The sequence below is a fragment of the Camelus ferus genome, chromosome 26, assembly GCF_009834535.1.
Source record: "Camelus ferus isolate YT-003-E chromosome 26, BCGSAC_Cfer_1.0, whole genome shotgun sequence".
NCBI lineage: Eukaryota > Metazoa > Chordata > Mammalia > Artiodactyla > Camelidae > Camelus > Camelus ferus.
The window spans coordinates 9,492,346-9,510,907 of record NC_045721.1 but is presented as its reverse complement, the minus strand read 5'-3'; the positions used below and the strand labels follow the sequence as shown (position 1 = coordinate 9,510,907).

The following is an 18,562-nucleotide window of genomic DNA, read 5'->3' as shown; positions in this document are numbered from 1 at the left end:
GATATCATATGGCATTTTTCTTTCTCTTTCTGGCTTACTTCACTTAGAATGACAATTTCCAGGTCCTTCCATGTTGCTGCAAATAGCATTATTTTATTCTTTTTTTTATGGCTGAGTAGTAATCCATTGTATAAACATACCACAACTTCTTTATCCAGTCATCTGTCAATGGACATTTAGGTTGCTCCCATGTCTTGCCTATTGTAAATAGTGCTGCTCTGAACATTGGGTGCATGTATCTCCTTGAATTAAGGTTCCCTCTGGATATATGCCCGGGAGTGGGATTGCTGGATCATGTGGTAAGTCTTTATTTTTAGTTTTTTGAGGAATCTCCATACTGTTTCTATAATGGCTGCACCAAACCATATTCCCACCGGCAATGTAGGAGGGTTTCCTTTTCTCCACAGCCTCTCCAGCGTTTATCTTTGGTGGACTTTTTAATGATGGCCATTCTGACTGGTGTGAGGTGATACCTCATTATAGTTTTGATTTGCATTTGTGCATATTGGCCATTCATACGTCTTCACTGGAGAATTGCTTGTTTGGGTCTTCTGCCCATTTTTGGATTGGGGTTTCTTTTGTTAGTAAGTTGTATGAGCTGCTTATATATTCTGGAAATTAAGCCTTTGTCAGCTGCATCATTTGCAAATATTTTTTCCCATTCCGTAGGTTGTCACTGTTTTGTTTATGGTTTCTTTTGCTGTGCAAAAGCTTACTAAGTTTCATTCGGTCCCATTTGTTAATTTTTGCTTTTATTTCTATTACCTGAGTAGACTGCCCTAGGAGACATTGTTAAGATTTGTCAGAAAATGTTTTGTCTGTTTTCTAGGAAATTTATCGTGTCTTTAAGCCATTTTGAGTTTATTTTTGTGTATGAGTGAAGGAGTGTTCTAACTTCATTGATTTACATGCTTCTATCCAGTTTTCCCAGCACCACTTGCTGAAGAGACTGTCTTTTCTCCATTGTATGTTCTTGCCTCCTTTGTCGAAGATTAATTGACCATAGGTGTGTGGGTTTATTTCTGGGCTCTCTGTTCTGTTCCACTGATCCATACATCTATTTTTATGCCAATACCATGCTGTTTTGATTACCAGAGCTCTGGGATATTGTCTAAAGTCTAGGAGGGTTATTTCTCCAGCTTCATTCTATTTCTTCATTATTGCAATTCTGGGTCTTCTGTGATTCCATATAAATTTTGGGATTGTCTGTTCTAGTTCAGTGAAAAATATGGTGGGTAATTTGATAGGGATCACATTAAATCTGTAGATTGCCTTCAGCATTATGGGTATTTTAACAATATTGATTCCTCTAATTCAAAAGCATGGGATATCTTTCCATTCCTTTAAGTCATCTTTAATTTCCTTAATGAATGTTTTGTAGTTCTCCATGTTTATGTCTTTCACCTCCTTGGTGAGATTTATTCCTAAGTATTTTATTGTTTTGGGTGCAGTTTTAAAAGGGATTGTTTCTTTAGCACTGTTATTCTGAGCTCTAATTTGGTGAATTAAGTCTGCCCTAAAGTCAAGTGTTTTAAATGTTACCGTTTTACACTCAGCCCTTGGTTTACATCATTCCTTCACAAAATAGGAAGAAAAATGAGACTTAGGTTGGGACCAGATTCATCCAGTTATAAATGCTGAGGCCATGGGGAGTTGTTACACATCTCTACCTAATGCTGACACGCCTTCTCTTGGAGAGCTTCTGTTCTAAGATGAAAATACTTCAGATGTTCTGTTTCTTCTTCCATTAGTACTAAGTCCTGTGTTTGGTCACCTGAGGCCTTTGAGACTCTGGAGAAGGAAAGAGCACGAGGGGAGAAAGTGGCCTGGGTTGACTTAGTCCCACCGTTAATGGAGAGCTGTCTCTGACCACTCACAGGGCCATACTGGAGGAGTAGATGCCTCGTGCAGGTCAGTGCCCTCTTACCGAGGAGGGAGGAGAGCCCCAAATGGGATTTACAAGTGTTCCAGGGTTTACTTTCCACATGCAGTTTGCCCTGTTGACCTAAAGTCTCAGTTGGTGGCTCATGTCACCTTCATCTCAATTTCCAGGGGAGCTGCTGAGTGCAGATTTCATTTGCCAAAGTTCTCAGTACTGTAAAAGGTCAGTCTCTTCCAGAGAGTCCGGTCCTAGGTCAGAAGGAAGGCGTCTTTGTGAAGGAAGGGCCTTACCCAACAGGATTAGTGACGGGCAGCACAGTGCCCAGTCAGGAGACTCACAGACCAACTAGTTGGGATTCACCACGGGCTGTGGAAATAAGTTGAGGGATAGTATTTTTGTGCTTTAAGAGATCAACTTGAGTAAGTTAGGGATGTACCTGTTCTTCCCCAACCTGACATATTTCTGAGTGTGTGCTTGTCCTCAGACGTAATCGTGGCCAGAGACTTGAGAGTTAAACAGATTTCTTTACCAAACAATTCTCAGAACCCTCATAACAGTATGTGCAACGTGACAGTTTAAGATTAGGAAACTCCAGGATGCAGTATTTCTCAAACCTAGTTGGGACCAGTGAACCCTTTATTCCTAGAATCTTGGGAGACTAATGTTGCAACCCTAACCCTCTTATCCAGAACCTGTACCAGTGGCACCCTTACACCTCGTCCTGGGGCCAGTAGCACCTGTTAACACTTTGCACTCATCTGTGATGACGGGGAAATCTGGATTCTTTCCTTGAATGTGTCCCTTATGCTCTTCTGTGTGTGTTAAACTACTCTTCCTAAATGAAATGGCAGTGTTAGTGAAGAACAGTCATATTTTAAATATCTTTTCTTAGAAATAAATTCAGCACTCCATGGTACATACCTAAAGTGTTCTTTAAAATATTTTACTATTTTGTGAAATCTTAGGAAATTCTGGACTCAACAAATCTTAAGTCCATATTCCATATCCAAACGCCTATCATTAATTTTAAACTCAAGTTATGTATACCCAGCCATTGTTTCTTTGCTCAGAAAAACCTTACTCAATTCATTGTGTGGGAATCTCATCTGTTGCCAGGGTGACTGGTCCACTGCTGTGCGCCTCTCTCCCTCACAGCAGTGCTTCTGTTTTCAGAGGCTGGTAGGTGTTCACCTGGAGGTGTCTAGGATGAGAAAACTGGAAATTGTGACGCTCACGAGAGTTCGTGGGTTGGAATGTAGATCTGGCATTAAGCGCAAGCTGACAGTTGAGGAATTTAAACTAGAAGACAGGTCAGTGGGACAGAACCCAAAGGCTCACTAGATGTAAGGAGTTAGCTTATCAAAAATGAAGAGTGACCAGGAGCCAGGTGAGGCATGGAGCCTCGGAAGGGCAGTGCTGGCTGCGGTGTCCAGTGCTACAGGAAAGCTGAGTACGATTTTGGTGGTTCCAGTTGGCAAAAAATGGCGGTGGCATGGGGCCTAAGGAAGGATTTTGTTTTAAGCATTCATATAGAACAAAGAGAAGACATGATCATTTAGCAGTTGAATAGATGGAGATCCATTCATTATTCCCCAGGGATCTACAGGTGGTCTGGCTACCAGAGAAGGCTGGCAGTTGACCCCACGCCCCCTGAGTCAGGCTTGTCTCCTGTGGGTGTAGCCTTTGTTCCGAGATAAGCTGGGGACATAGGCCAGACTCCTCCCTTGGGGTCTGAAGGGAGTGGAGTGGTCAGGAAGGAGGACAGGTCACTGAACTCATCACACTGCACTTGGGGCTGGAACTCCCATCTCCATCCTGCCTGATGTTAGACCAGCTCAGTACGGATCATTACTCAGGCTCCTTCTAGTCTCTTGAGTCCTTTCCAAGATAGCTCATAATCCAGGCTCTGTAATCTTAGGGAAAGGGAAGTTAGAATTGAAAACAGGGGTGCTGATGAAATAAGACACATTTTAGAGCCCAAATGAGCCTCTTGAAAAGAGCAAATGAAGGGCAGATCCACGTGGCCTTCCTGCAGGCCTTGGGAGGGGGTTTCTTCCCCCATGGAAAGATGCGCTCCTGTCGTTTCTGATGTGTGGGGCATGAGGGAGGCCTGTTCTCCCAGAGGTCCCTTCAAGGACTTAGAAGTAACTCTAAGGGGAAACCAGCGACTAGACTAGGAAAGTGAACAAGCTCTTAACTCTTCACACAGACGTGTGCCCTGTGTCCACCGTGTGCGAGATAGGAAACGCGCAGCACTCGGCCTGGGCCCTGAGGAGCTGAAGTTCCAAAGGGCAGGAGTCATGGACGGTTTTAGAACTGTAGCCCCTGATGCTCCAGAGGGGGTGTAGGCACGCGTGTGGCCTCAGTGAGACCCTCAAGAGTGGTCGCTGGAGGGGTGGGTGATATTGATGTTCTGATTTGCTCAACATGCTGCTTGACAGATGGTGTGTAGTCTGGTTGTAAGTGTGTGCACATCACCAGAGTTCTGCTAATGGTCCAGCCGAGTGGCAGAGGGCCCTGGATACACGATAATGATGGGGAAGGATCAGTTTCCCAGATGTGTTGAGAAGAGGAAAGCACAGCAAGTCGTTAGTCCTTACACTCCTTACAAAGAATAAGGATTACATGGTTTTCCTTGTCGGGTGTCCAAATGTAGTTAAATAAATCAGAAAAGGGAAGAAAGAGGTGGAGGGGATATGGGAGAACTCGTGAAATTTCCCTGGCCATGGGCCAAGACCACAGCATAGATATTACAAGCACATGCAGTTACAGCCTCACCAAATTAAAGGAGGACATAGCAAGAGATAACAGGGCTGGAATTTGAAGCTGTTTGTTCCTTTTTGTTTAGTTTTGGGGAGGAGTGGCCCCGTCTGGCTTTGGCTGTGAGCACAAGGGCTAGACAGACATCAAGGCCGAGCTGAGAACTTAGCAGGGGGGAAGGGCCCCGAGTCTTCACAGCGGCCCAGATAGCTGCTGTGACTCCTGCAGTCACCCCTGCCTCCCTAGACCCCAGGGCCAGTTCCTTTCCTTCTCTGAGTCACACTTAAGTTCATTAACAAAGTAAATATTCCGTGAACAAAAGTAGACAAAACCCTTGCCTTTGTGGAGCTGACATTCAGTAATGGAGAGGATGAGTAATAAAATACTAAAACACAACAGCTCAGATGGGGAGAAAGGCTAATAGGAAAAAGCAAAATAAGGAAAGGGTAAAGGTTAGGGGTTGGCAGGTGCTTCACTGTACACAGGAGCACAGATAAAACCCTTCTCACCTTGATACAGGGTTCATTTTTCAGAACAGACCTCACTTTGCTCAAGCTAAGAGAATGATTTAGCAAAAGGGCAGGCAAGAAGAGGATTAGAGAAGTTAAATTAATGACAACAGGCTGGAGCCAGGGGGAGCTCCAAGGCAGTGCTGGCAGAGGGTGTCCGGGCAGCCCAAGTGGGTCAGCCTCTCCCTGAGAGAGGGCTCTATGTGCCCTGGTTCTGACCCCCACCCTCCGTCCCAGGGTCTGTTCCACTTCCTGCATGAGTTATAAAGCAGGGGACGTGGCACCCCTCGCAGCCACTGCCCTTCCTCCAGGCTTTGGAAATTAGGACACATCAGACACCGGCTAACGACTGACGAGCATGTGCGGAGCTCACCTTGCGGGTGACTGTGGCGATAGCCCAGTGCAGTCAGAGCTGTCACTTTCTGTGAGTCTGACTGGAAGATGGAGATCCCTGAGCACTGCACCAGGAGAGTGGCCTGGCTGGTCCCCAGAAGAGTGCAGTCCATTACGATCAGGACCTTGAGTCAGGGCCTCTCCACAGCCGCGAGGGCAAGGCCACTGACAGGAGACAGCCCCCACTCTCCACTGCCATCATCCCTGCTTGGCTGAAAATGGAAATTCAGAAGACCTGCAGGCTCACCATCAAGTTAAAGATGAGTGCGTCTGGAATTCCCGCTGGTGTTGTGTGTCCTTTGGGGAGTCATCTCATGGGGTCCCTGTAGAGCAGACTCCAGCCCATGCCTCCTCTCTGCCCACTGGGAAGCCCTGGTGTGCAGACAAGTGTTGTTGCTATAATAACTGCAAAGAGCAGCTTGGTGATAAAAGAAAACCCTGTGGGCCCAGTACTTTTAAATCACCAGTACTGAGTCATCCTGATTAACTTAAGCCCAGAGACCAAGAGGATTCCATCTGGTCATCAGTGTGATTTCTTCAAGGACAGGCATCCTAAAAATGCAGCCTTGGTCTGGCCGCACCAGGAGGACCCCCGCAGGGCTGCTGCTGCAGGCACTCCCGCCCCCCTCGCCTGCTCACAGGTGTGGACAAGGCTGGTTAAAGTCGGATGAGCAGTCAGGTTTTGTTTGCAGAGATGAACATCTGTTTTCCTATCCTCAAATAACCTAGCTTTTACTAGGAAACTGGAATCACATCTACTCATCCTTCAACGTTTTTATAGTGAAACTGTGGGGAAAACCTTTTTTTTTTCTTAATTCTGAGAGATGCCTTAGGAAGGAGAGCCTCCTTTCAGCCTCACCCACAATCTCGGAGGCGGCTTCCTCTCTGCGCTGCATCCAGGAGGGGTGGCTCCCGCTCCGGAGACTCAGGCTCTGTGCCCAGGAAGGAGCACGGCGCCAAACACCTGAGAGCTGTTAGCCAGGAACGGGCCCTGGAGTCTGTGTGCTGAGCTTCCTTCCTCGGCACCAGGAATTCTTGGTAAAACCAGCCGGCTCAAAGGTAGCCGCACCTGCGGGAAGAATGTTAAAAATGGACTACTCACTGGGTCTCTGCACCCTTCTGTTTCAAAATTCTCAGACCCCAGGAATAGCAGGATTATGTGCACAAGTATTTGCTTTTGGTTGTTTTTCCCTAGTAGGTGCTTGGAATCAAGTTGAGCTCACAGGTGCATGGGGAGCTCCTGGAGAAGGGCTTCTGTGGCCTCAGGCTGCCCAGAGTTGTTTCTGGGGTCTGGAGTGGCCCTGGAGGTGGTTACGTTTGAGGCTCTTGCTCTCGTGGGAGGCCGCAGTCCCATGCTTTCCCCGGCTGGGCTTTGGGACAGTCCTGGGGCTCCAAGCCCACAGGATCGTGCACACCGAGGCCCTGCCCCCAGGTGGCTTATACCCTGGTAGCCTGAAGGACACACTTCTCTCCAGGTGCCCTGCCCCCAGGCTGGCTGACAGGGGCACTGTACCCTGGCCCCCGAGTGCCTCTTCGCACTTGCTCCGCCACATCCTGGGCGAGAGTGATGTAACAGTCGCTCTGAGTGGTGCCTGTCCTCCCAGCTCTGTGCCCTCAGAAGTGCTGGGCTGCAAGGCCCGGGGAAGCCGGCTAGCCGGGGTGGACGTCACTGCGTGCGTTAATGGACGATTTCTTTCTCCACCCAGGTTCCAGGTGTGTGATGGTGGCTGCAATCTGTCTTGTGGGTATTAATACAATCTTCAAGTGGCACTGTTCTCGAGCTGTTCTACAAAACTGGAGCATGCTGGTGAGTCCCAAAGTTAGAGACTAAACAGTTGCTCCAAGAAGCAGCATGTCCTTGGCAGCGCGGTCGGGACCATCACACCAGTATCCCCTGGGAACCCAGGCCTCTGGGGTGTGGTGGGCACTCTGGGTTGATACCTGCTGGTGTGGGTGCTCAGGACCAGGGTCTGCTCTTTGTCATCTCCTCCCACGGGCAGATGGTCCCAGGGTAGCAAGCGAGCTCTGCAAACTCAAAGCACATCACCCAGCGCTTGGTCCTCGCAGCCTTGCTTGGTCGGGCTGATGCCTGAGCGAGGATGTCAATACCTTTCATCTGGAATGAGATACTCCACTGAAAGGAACTTACATATGAATGGAGCTTTTTCTCCTAAGCCCTAAGCCTTTTTTTTTTTTTTAATTAACCATTGGTGGAAATTTTCAGATGTAACTTGCATACTCCTTTTGATTTGTTAATCCAATTATACTGACTATCGTGCAGTCCTTTCTTGGTGACTCAGAGGCATTTTTATGAGCCTTTTCAGAAATAGGGTGATCGCCCTTGGGCATGACTGAATTATTTTTAGAGGAAGGAGGTAATTAGGTTTATTTATTTCTAGAGGCGGTATTGGGGATTGAACCCAGGACCTCATGCATGCTAAGCACATGCTCTACCACTTGAGCTGCACCCTCCCCCTGGGGCACAGCTGAATTAGAATGGAATCTCACCGTGTTCCTCTAAGCTGCCAGGCTCTCCTAGTAGTGAAGATTTGGGTGATATGTCTGTCTCTTCTGTGGATTCCAGCTGTTTCTTCTCAGTTCTCCTACTTCCAGCAGTAAATGCGGTCTTGGAAGTATTGTGCAGCGTCCCGAAGGCGACCCGCCTGCTGGGCACCACATGTGAGGCTTCCAGTCTCTGGAAAGCTTGACCTAGAACAGCAGGAATGCCAGGCGCAAGCCAACAGCAGTTACGTCTGGGCCCAAATAAGGTGGCAGATTTCACCCCTACAAGGGGCTTATAAAGAAAAGATGAGTCAGAAAGGGAACAAGATTCCTGCTAAGGACAGAGAACCAGACATCACCTGGTTTGGGGTGAGAGTGACTTCATGCTCAGACCTACACCTGCAGTGCGGGCTGCCTCCTCCCCTGGACGGGAAGCTGGCACCTGGGGGCTGTGTTCCCCAACGCTAACCAAACTCACCAGCAGGTGAATGTTTTCCCACATCACGTGGGGGCAGCCAGTGTATCTCCCCCTGCTTCTACAGCCTCCTAACTGATCAGATTCCCTTCGTGTCATGGGCCTTCATAGCTGTGCTCACGATGGTCTTACAGCTGTTACCTCCCAGGAAAACTGTTTAAAAAGACGAGATTTTGTTTGGTTTCTCCCCTCCTCTGGGGAAGTTTAAGGACCAATTAAAACTCACCCATACAATTTTTTTAGAAGCCACTTAGGACAGTGATTTTTTTTTTAATTCAGTAAATGAACCCCAAACATCAGTAATTTGGGCACATGCAGAGAAGCCCAGACCAGAAGCAGCAGCCACTGGCCTAAGTGGAGACTCTACAGACGGCGGGCAGCAAAGAGTAGTCAGGTTCCAGACAGGCCTGAATGTGGGCAGTGGATGGGGTGGGGGTGCGGTGCTGTCTTCAGCTCTAGTCAAGTTCAGGATGGGGCTCACCAGTTCCAGGGCCACCTCTGGCTTACAAGAGTTTAGAGGCGGCTTTCCTTTCTCCAGATCTGAAGAGGTGACACCGCTTATGGAGACACTACAGAGAGGCCTGGACGTAATGGGAGAGGGGCTCTCTGGCCACAGGGCTGGAATCCACGCAGGAAACGCCTAGGTGGCTCGGGATGGGGGCCAATGGCTGCAGCCGTGGGAGTTGTAGCGTTAGAATAGGGAGGAGTGTCTAACTGCAGAAGACCTTTCCTGGAGACTATAGACTGAACCTGTTTAGTCTTTATTACAAATTACTATCAGCATTTGATTTTTTAAAAATCAAGCTGACAGGTATAAAATGAAAACTAAACCACTCTTATTAATTAAAGACCTAATTATACGATGCCCCATGCTTACTGGGACTGGGATGGGACTGTTTTATATCTGGCTTTTGGTAAAAATAAATAAATGTTAGAAAAACTGGGGGAAGAAATCGTTAGTAAATAGGTCACATACATGTAGATGGACTGGGGAAAACCGAAGGGATTTTCTTATTGCCAGGAGAAAAAGCTCACAAGGCACTTGGATAAACAGCCTCTAACTTACCAAGTTGTATCAGGGAAGGGCAGCCAGCACCCTGACCCACTCCCATCAGCAGATGTCCCCAGGTACTGAGGGCCATGGACTCATCTTCTCGACCAAAGACAGCTGAAATGAACTGGTTTAGAACTGTGGGATGTTCCTGAAGGTGCCAGTGTCTTCAAATTGGGACAGTTGTGACCTGCTTCAGATACACTGTTGTACACATGTTCTCCCCTCGTTTACCCCGTGACACGCACGTCATAGCTGACCCCCTTTCAGGAGAGAGGCTCTGTGAGGAGGTCTGCTCTCTAAACAGAGCCTGACACCGCCCCACCACCACCACCGTTCTGTGTTCCCGGATGTCTTTGCATTCTGTTTAGAATGTCCTTGTTAATACATTCCAAAGTTTGAACTCCGTTCCTAGCTAAACCCCTTTCCTTGTTTACTGGGACCAAAATAGCCACATTTTGACCTTCTGTTCAGTCTGGGGACATCTATGGCAGTGTGGACACATTCTTTTCCCATGTGAGAGCTGCACTTACCCAGCACAGTTATGGAAAAGCTCGGGAAATTATCGACTCTCACCCCTCCCTTGTCTCTTCCTTCCCTGATCTTGAACTTCACTAGATCAGTCTTCCTAGTCAGCCCCAGTTAACCAGGCCCCTGCACCTTCCCTCCTGTTCAGGGGGCCAGGTAGGCTGCTATGGCCTCGGGAAGCTGGGGGCACCTTCTCACCCCCCGATCAGCTTCCTGCAGAGGAAAGGCCAGTGTACAGAGCCCCACGGGGCCACCGGGCGGGGACGGAGTCTCTGGACCACAGCCCGTTAATGGCCCATCGTTCCCATTTCATTTGTCCTGGAACCTAAGTGCCTGAATTTTTGCTGCGTCTAAGCGACCATGTCAGAGATGGTCTTAGGGAAGAAAATGAGCCCAGGTAGTCCTTGTAGAAGCCGGTCCATGGCCTGGACAAGGAGAGCTCCTGGTTAGAGTTCAGAGGAGGAAGCCCTGCGGGCTGGAGGAGAAGGGGCTTAAACTGAGTTTGAGTACGCTCAGCACATATGAACCCTGCTGGCTTTCAAACAGAAGGGAAGAGGGAGGAATGTGGGCGGCATGCTCTTGTTGAAAGCAGACTATGACCAAGCTTTTGAGGGTCTTGAGGCACTGGAGAGCTGGGGGTGGGGGAGGTGCTTGAGGAACTGTCCTCTTGCTGCCTGAAACAAAGGAGATTAGGAGTCAAGTGGACACATACCAGGAGAGGCGAACCAAGAAGGTGATGAGGTGACCCGAGAGAAGGCAAGGTGGAGAGTCCGGGTGTAGACGTCTGGCCTTCAAAGTCATGGCAGAGCGTCCAGGGCACAGCCGAGGGGAGTGGGGATAATGGCCTAGGAACTGGCGGTGGAAACAGAAAGAGGCGGGAGCTGGCCATGTGCACGTGCCCAAAGGTAGCCTTTGAGTTCTAGACCCGCCTGGCCCTGCCGCACAGCCAGGGCTGGAGGGGACGGCAGGAGCTCCATCGTCCTGAGCATGGAAAGCGGGGGCCCCGTGGCCAGCGTTCCTCCATCTGCCCGCACAGCCCCAGTGCTGCCACATCTGCGTTCAGCTGTTTCCCCAGGGCTTCCCCCAGCCCGTGTCTGTCAGAGGCCGGCGACAGTGGGCAGGCCTGTAGGGTCCCAGAGCCCAAGGGACTCTGCCAAGTGCAGCCCCCTGTAACCTTTTCCAAGATGGGAACAGCCGTAGAGCAACGACTGTTCCTCAGAAATGGTTTCCTGGAATCAGCACACAGCTGGGGTGCTGGCGCGGGGTCAAGCTTGGGGATGATGTGGAGCTGGCCACTCCAGGCCTGACAAGCCGGAGTGCGGGGGGAGGAAACTGGCTTGGTCTCCACTTCCTCTAAGCTGGTTTCCCTCCTCTGCTGACAGACACTGACCGGGAGGTGGGGGGCGGGAGGGGGGCTCCCCTTGCAGTCAGAGGGCGCGGATCAGACGTCCACGGGGACGTGGGGCCAGAAGCTGGTGAGTGCGTGAGGAAACAACTGCTGCGGCCCCGGAGCTGATGCCTAGGCCCTGACGGCACGGGGAGGGCGCCCGAGCCCAGGTGTGCTCACTCCTGCCGCCCCAGGCTGCTTCAGGACAAACTCTAATGAGTGTCCGAGGGCCCTTTTTCTGCCACAAACCAAAACACATATGTACGTTTCCTTGTAACTGCAGGAAAAGGAGGTCCTAAAAAGTTTCTAGTAAGAGAGAGAGCAGCAGAAATTAAATACATACTCCCCAGGAGTCTAAGGTGGGGCCACTGATACTCTGGTGATTGACAGGTTCCAAGTTCACACACGTCCGCACCTGCACCTCCGTGGGGAGTCGGCCCCTGGGGTCTTACCCGCCGGCATCTCCAGCCCCACACCTTCTCCAGCCCCGCGCCTCGGAGGGCGCAGCACGCCGGCTTGTGGGAACTGCTCTCCTTACACGTCTCCTTTTTGTTTCAGGCTTGAAAAACCGCGCCCAGTTTTGATCCCGTCAAGACTTTGCCACAGCCTCTATCACACATCTGTTTTACTCGAAGAAAAAAATATAATAAAATGTTTTACTCTTTTACACTGTATAATTGTAAGAAATAGTGTGTTATTTGTGAACGCATGGTCTGACATACATTTCTGTACAGTTCGGAGATATTTTCAAATGAAACATAAAAGATATCAATGATAAAACCAGAGAGAGTGAGTATTTTTATACCAAACATTTTAAGTATGACAGGATGGATGATCTTACACTGGGCTGGATCACAAATTTTGTGCTTGACTTTTGAATGCCTGTAATTAAAAGTATCTATTTTTTTCCTCTAAAATAAGCTGCATGTTTGAGGCATGTTTTTAAATACCATAATTTCCAGAATCCTATTGTGAATGTACAGAGATCTGCCTGCCTGGCCTGAGCCTGGGGGCATCAGCACGTGGTGGTAGGCGTTAGGACTGCGCTACCTACTGCAGCATTCCATGTGTGCCCCCTCCTAGCAGGACAGCCCTGCAAGTCAGCCTGCCTCCGGCGGCTTCTGGCGCACGGCGGGCTCCTGCTGGGCAAAGCAGCCTTTCCCGCGTGCGCTCTGGGGAAGTCTGGCAGCCTCAGAGGTGACCATAAAACCTGTGTGCCAAGGACTAGGTTTTGTCATTTTCTTACATTTATCTTCCTAACAGCATGGTCCTGTGCGTGCGCCCTGCCGACGCACAGCTCCCCCAGTGGACGTGCTGTGTCCGTCTCGCTGAGATGGGGAGGCCAGCCCTGCCTCAGGAGGGGGCCAGCTTTGCCCAAGCCAAGTGGCTGCAGCAGGCAGCTCCTGTCTCCCAACTCATTTTGCAAAACCTCAGCTGAACAGAGCTGGTGTTCAAGTCTTGGCAGCCCTGTGCCAAAATATTTACAGCATGCTCTTGAATCCCACATGCTCGCTGTGACACTACCTACCACACCAGCCCAGGGAGACGGGTGCCGCAGTGGGCGTGGGGAGTGCACGCTGGTCAGCTGGCTTCAAGACTTCTTCAAAGCCGGAGTCAGCCCTGTGTCATAAGCTGACACCTGTCCAGAGTCTGGGACAGCTTGCTCTCCCCACTGTTGTAGAAGAGCCGTGTGTAAAAATATACTGACCTGAGGTTTTCAACTGCTGGTCACAAGCCTTCTTACTGATCTGCTCACTGTTGTGCTGAAAGTTTCAATGTTTTAATGACTACGTGGTTGGTGTCAGTTTCTTTAGTTTCATTGTTTTCCCTTAGAAAGACGTGAAGAAGCTTTTAAAGGTCATCACAAAAAACAAGAAGGGCGGGGGTGAGGGGCGCTTACCCTGTGCTTGAGCCCTGCTTAGCCTTTCAGCGCCGCCTGCTTCCTGGTGACACTTCTGTACTCGTTTCTAAGGAAAAAAAGAGCAACTTCCACAGTCTACTATGCTTTTATAAACTGTTTAAAGGTACTTTTCTATTGTCGTTTTTAAAAATAAAGTGCTCATTCCAGCTGTCACACCACTGCTTCGCAAATTCCTTTTTTGCAAGATCAACCCAGTGCACCCCGCAGGGCAGACCTGGGCCCAGCGGATCCCGTTCCCTCTTGGGTCTGGACAGAGCTAAGCACTGGCCCTGGAGCCAAGGACAGAGAGACCCAGGGAGGAAAGGGGTGGGGACGTGCGAGCCTGCAAACCACCCTCACAGATACTCTACTGTGGGCACCGGCTGACCCAGACCGACACCTGAGGCTGCGGCCCTGGTCCGGCAGGAGGACCTCAAGGGAGAGTCACATACTTCTTGATGCCTTTTACTACATTCGGCTGACCCCACATCCACTTCCACCTATAAAGCTTTAGCTCAAAACTTTAAAATCTGTATTTGTGGTTTTCTGCTGACTATGAGTAAAAAATATATTAACTGATAAGCCAGACATTGATAACCAGGACAATCCAGTGTTTTATATAAATCTGCTCTCACCAACTCCTCCTCCCCCCAGAGCAGAAGAGGGGCCCACAGTGCTCAATTCTGACTAATGGTAACAACCCTAAGCAACCAGTCGTCCTGTCGGGCACTCACCGTTATTGGTTCTGTGGTTTGGTGCTTACATACCTTTTGCACAGGAGACCAGCCACCAAAAGCAGATCCCAGTCAGAGCCTTGCGTACAGTACCCTGGAGCCCCAGAAAGACGGCAGAAACCACAATGCCTTCCCAGGCTTTGAAGGCTATGCCCAGCATGGCTCCAGGATCCTGGCTCTGGGACGGCTTGATCCTGTGGCTTCGTCTTCAGCTAATCTGGGACCTTCCACCTCAGGCACCAGAGCTGGGCAGGACAGCCTAGAAAGTTGAGGGCAGCTCCCCAGGAAGGTTTCCTGTCCCAGGCCCTGAACAATCACCGCCGTATGCTTTTCCACAGGGGTCCTGGATGGACACACGTGCGCCCCGATCATAACCGTGCTGACCATCACTGGTCCGTGCAGGTGACAAGTCTGGACAATATTTCCCCATCTAGTGTGAGCTCCAGACACAGCCCCGCTAGCCAATCAGCTGAAGGCCAGCTTCGTTTTGTCACTGCACTGCGCAGGAGCACTATCTTTCGGAATTAGGAACCTGAGATGAAAAGGCAGGTCTGTTTTTTCCTTCTTGCTTACGTGCATATTGTCCCAGTTTGGAGGATCCAGAAAGATGATAACTAAGCCATCTTTTGTTTCATTACCAAGTAGACTCTCCACTGGGAGGGAAGATGTGCCACTTCTGAACACAGGACAACTGTAGCTGTACAACAGGCATCAGAAACCAAGTACCGTGCCTTCCACCTCTACAGCAAAAATACGAACTCGATTTGGAAAAGAACCTTAAAACTTTCACAGTGAAAGTTATGTTTCCAGTACAACCACAGATTGAGGCTTCAAATTCACAGTACCTGAATATGTATCAGCCCTACTTTCACAGGACTGACCTGCATTTATTCCTGCCCTTCTCTCTGAGGGTCCCCCGGACCCAGCACCCCACAGCACCTTTGGGTCCTCGTTGTGCAGCCCAAGGAGCGTTCTTGAGAATGGAGGAGCAAGGCTGACATCCCAGGAACTCTTGGTGTCTGTGTCTCGGTGACAGACAAGCATCAACTAGTTAGCTCCAAGTGCTCCGCGCAAACTCTCAGTTCTGGGAACCGGAGCCCACTTCCTACTGCATACCCTGTCCTCGCCGGGACACCGACTGTCAGGTGAAAAGTGCGTTCTTACCCAGTTTGAAGTGTCGGCACACGGGCGCTCTCTTACTCTTCCACTCACCCCCCTGTCACACCCTCTCAGAACAGCGAACAACTACGACATTCTGAGAAGGCAGAAGGCCTTTTACAAGTGAGGTGTCACCTGAAGTCCTGGTCCTCAGGCTAAAACCAATGACCCTGATGCCGAAAAACCTATGCAGTCAGCTAACTGCTAAGGCATCCAATTAGGAGAACATTTAACACCCATGGTCAAGCTCTGCCACCGCTGCAGAACATTGCAGAACATCCTACAAACTTAATAGGGCCAGATGCTTCAATTCAACTCAAACGTGTCTTGAGCAAAAAGACACCCCTTAAATGGAACAAGAAGTGATGCTCAGGTTAAAAATATTTACCTGGATAAAGGAGCACTTTTCCCCTAAAACACAGGACCCGGCTGTGAGGGGCTCAGCCAAGAACGTTCAACATCTGACAACAGTCAAGTGCAAGGTAAACCTGCTCTTGGTGTTCCTGGAGCTGGTCCTGCCAAGGTCGAGCTACAGTTTACTCCATTCTCTCGTTAGCATCCTGTGCTTTTACTTATTTAAAAAAACATGTCATGGTGAGTCTTTGCACTGAACATCCTTTGAGCCCTGCAAAGTTCTGGGTGGTTGAAAGTCACTGGGTTCTCACGGGGTTTGGAAACCATGTGGTTTGAGTGGCAGGAACGTGCTGACCTACCTCCACCAAGGGCAGCGGGACGAGGGCTGCAGGCCTGTCCAAGGAGGCCTGTGGCAGCAGCTGTGACCCCGTCCGAGAGCACCAGCACATCCCTCTCTAGTGGAAATCCCACGATAAAGGAGATGTGCTTTGTTTCACAGCGCAACGCCAGGGCCTAATGCTCTGCTTTTCCAGAGTGCTCATTCTACATGACAGGACAGGGGCAGGGTTTCAACATCCAGTTTGTCTGAGAAGTGGTTCCCAAGAGGTCCTTGGGCCTCCCTTTCCCCTCTGCCTCCTACAAAATACACCGGGGAAAGATGGGCTGTCCTTGACCCGAGGGCAGGAATACGTGGTAGGTCACCGTGCTGTCTCCACACAGCACTCCAGCCCTGCGACACAGTGACAGTGCAGGCCTCAGCTTGTTAAGAACAGTCAGTAAAACCTTACAAAACCCCAAATCATCTTCCCCACAAATCAACCATGTTTGCATGTGAAAACAGTAGCTAGAGGGAAGAGGGAACACCCAGTCTCATCTTCTATCTCTCAGAAAGCCGTCATTAGCCAGTAAGAAAATTTGTAAGTTCAAATGCCCTATTCCCACATTCAGAACGTGTGTTTTCTGCTAGTGACTCCAAACCACTCACAAAAGAACCAAGGGCGCAGGTCCACAGAGCCGCCCCGAGCACGATGCAGCCCCGCGCTGCTTCCCGCTGACGCTCCGCTCACCACATCCACAGCCCTCCGTCCCCCGAGCCCACCATCACCCAGCCACGCTTACACGATGTGACAGCAGCGGCCAAATGTTCTGTTTTTACACTTTATCCGGGCCCAAATACATTTCTCTTAGCTATCCTGTAAAAGCCTTGGATGACTGATGAATTATAGATAAACGTGCAACACAGACTGTCTTCAACTTCTAATGCGCCCAGCCGCGCCCATTCCAACCTGCTTTCAAACAGCCAGCCGATCCAGCAGAAATGGGCAGAGAGGAGAATGTGACTTCAACTTGAACTTGAATTTCTGGTGGATGTGTTTCTAGGTACCCAGAAGAACTGGTCAAAGACTCTTCTTTCTATTATAATCTTCAAAACACAACAGGGGTTCCTATCACAATTTCCCACAAAAACTATCATCCCTGCCCACACGCCACTGGAAGCCCCAACCCCAGCACCTCAGCTTGGGGTACAGGAGACAATTCTCTTTCATGTAGTAGGCAAAGGGGATGATCAAGTCTTAACACGAGAAAACACAAGTGAACAAGGTAAGACTATAGAAACGATACACATCACAATTTAGCAAGATGATTCATTTCTCCATATCTCAATTTTCTCATTTCTGAAATGAGTTTAGACAAGATACTGACATATCAGTCCAGTTCACAACATACAGAAGACCACGGGCTTAGCTAGAAACCACTAGTAACACACAAGCAGCACTAAGGCATCTCACCTTCAAACCCGTGACAGAGGCCTTGATGTCTGACTCCCTGCAAAACCAGATGAAGTGTTTGAGATGTTCAAAATGCATCTGCAGACCTAACCAACAAAACAGGTTATACCAAGACACATCATAATTAAACTATCAAATGTCAAAGATGAACAATTCTGAAGGCAGCAAAATAAATTACACACAAAGGAGCCCCGTAAAACTACCAGCGGATTTCTCAACAGAAACGTTTCAGGCCCTAAGAGAATGGGATGATACATTTCAAATATTTTAAGAAAAAAACTGTCAACCAAGAATTGTACACTTAGTAAAGCTGTCTTCCAGAAATGGAGGAGAAACAGACTTTCCCAAACAAACAAAAGCTGAGGAAGCTCATCACCACTAGACCTGCCTTACAAGAAATGGTAAAGGAAAAAAATGCTAAAGGGATTCTTTGAGTCAAAGAAAAGGACACTAACATCATAAAAGCATAAGAAGGTAGAAAACTCACAGAGAATGGTAAATATAGTCAAAGCTAGATTCTGTAATATGGTAATTAATGGTGGTGCATAATTTACTTACAACTCTAGTTTAAAACTTAGAAAACAGTAAAAAAATAACTATAATAATCCATTTTAGTTACACAAGATTAAAAATACATAAACTGTAACATCAATAACCAAAAATGTGATGGGAAGGAAAAGCAAAAGTATAAAGTTTAGGAATTCTATTGAATTTAAGTTGTTTTTAGTTTAAAATAATGTTATAATTTTAAGATATTTTATGGAAGCCTCATGGTAACCACAAGGGACAACCTGTAGTAATTACACAAAAGAACCTGATGAACTCAAAGCATACTGACGCCAAAAGACATCAAAACACACACAAAAAGAAAGCTGGATATGAAATAGGAAACAAAGGATGTACAAAACAACCAGAAAACAATTAACAAGATGGGAAAAGTTAAGTCCTCACCTATCAATAATTATCTTAAACATAAATGGATTAAGTTCTCCAATCAAAATACAAAGAACTGCTGAATCGATTAAAAAACCGAGATTTGATGATATGCTTCCTACCAGAAACTCACTCTAGCCTTAAAGACACATAAAATGAGAGGGAAGGAATAGGAAAAGGTATGTTAAGAAAGTGGTAATCAAAAG

At 48.6% G+C, this 18,562-nt stretch overlaps 1 protein-coding gene across 3 annotated transcripts in view; it reads left to right on the top strand.

The window, feature by feature from the left end:
* Positions 1 to 12,267, top strand: part of RBPMS (RNA binding protein, mRNA processing factor) — a 157,449-nt gene extending 145,182 nt beyond the window's left edge. For all 3 annotated transcript variants that reach the window (XM_032468703.1, XM_032468698.1, XM_032468699.1), the window contains 2 exons: positions 7,251 to 7,351; positions 12,046 to 12,267. Coding sequence is in view for 2 of the 3 variants with exons in the window: in XM_032468698.1 (XP_032324589.1) it covers positions 7,251 to 7,265 (15 nt within the window). In the remaining variant the exon portion in view is untranslated. The remainder of the gene's footprint in view (positions 1 to 7,250; positions 7,352 to 12,045) is intronic.
* The last annotated feature ends 6,295 nt before the right edge of the window (positions 12,268 to 18,562 follow it).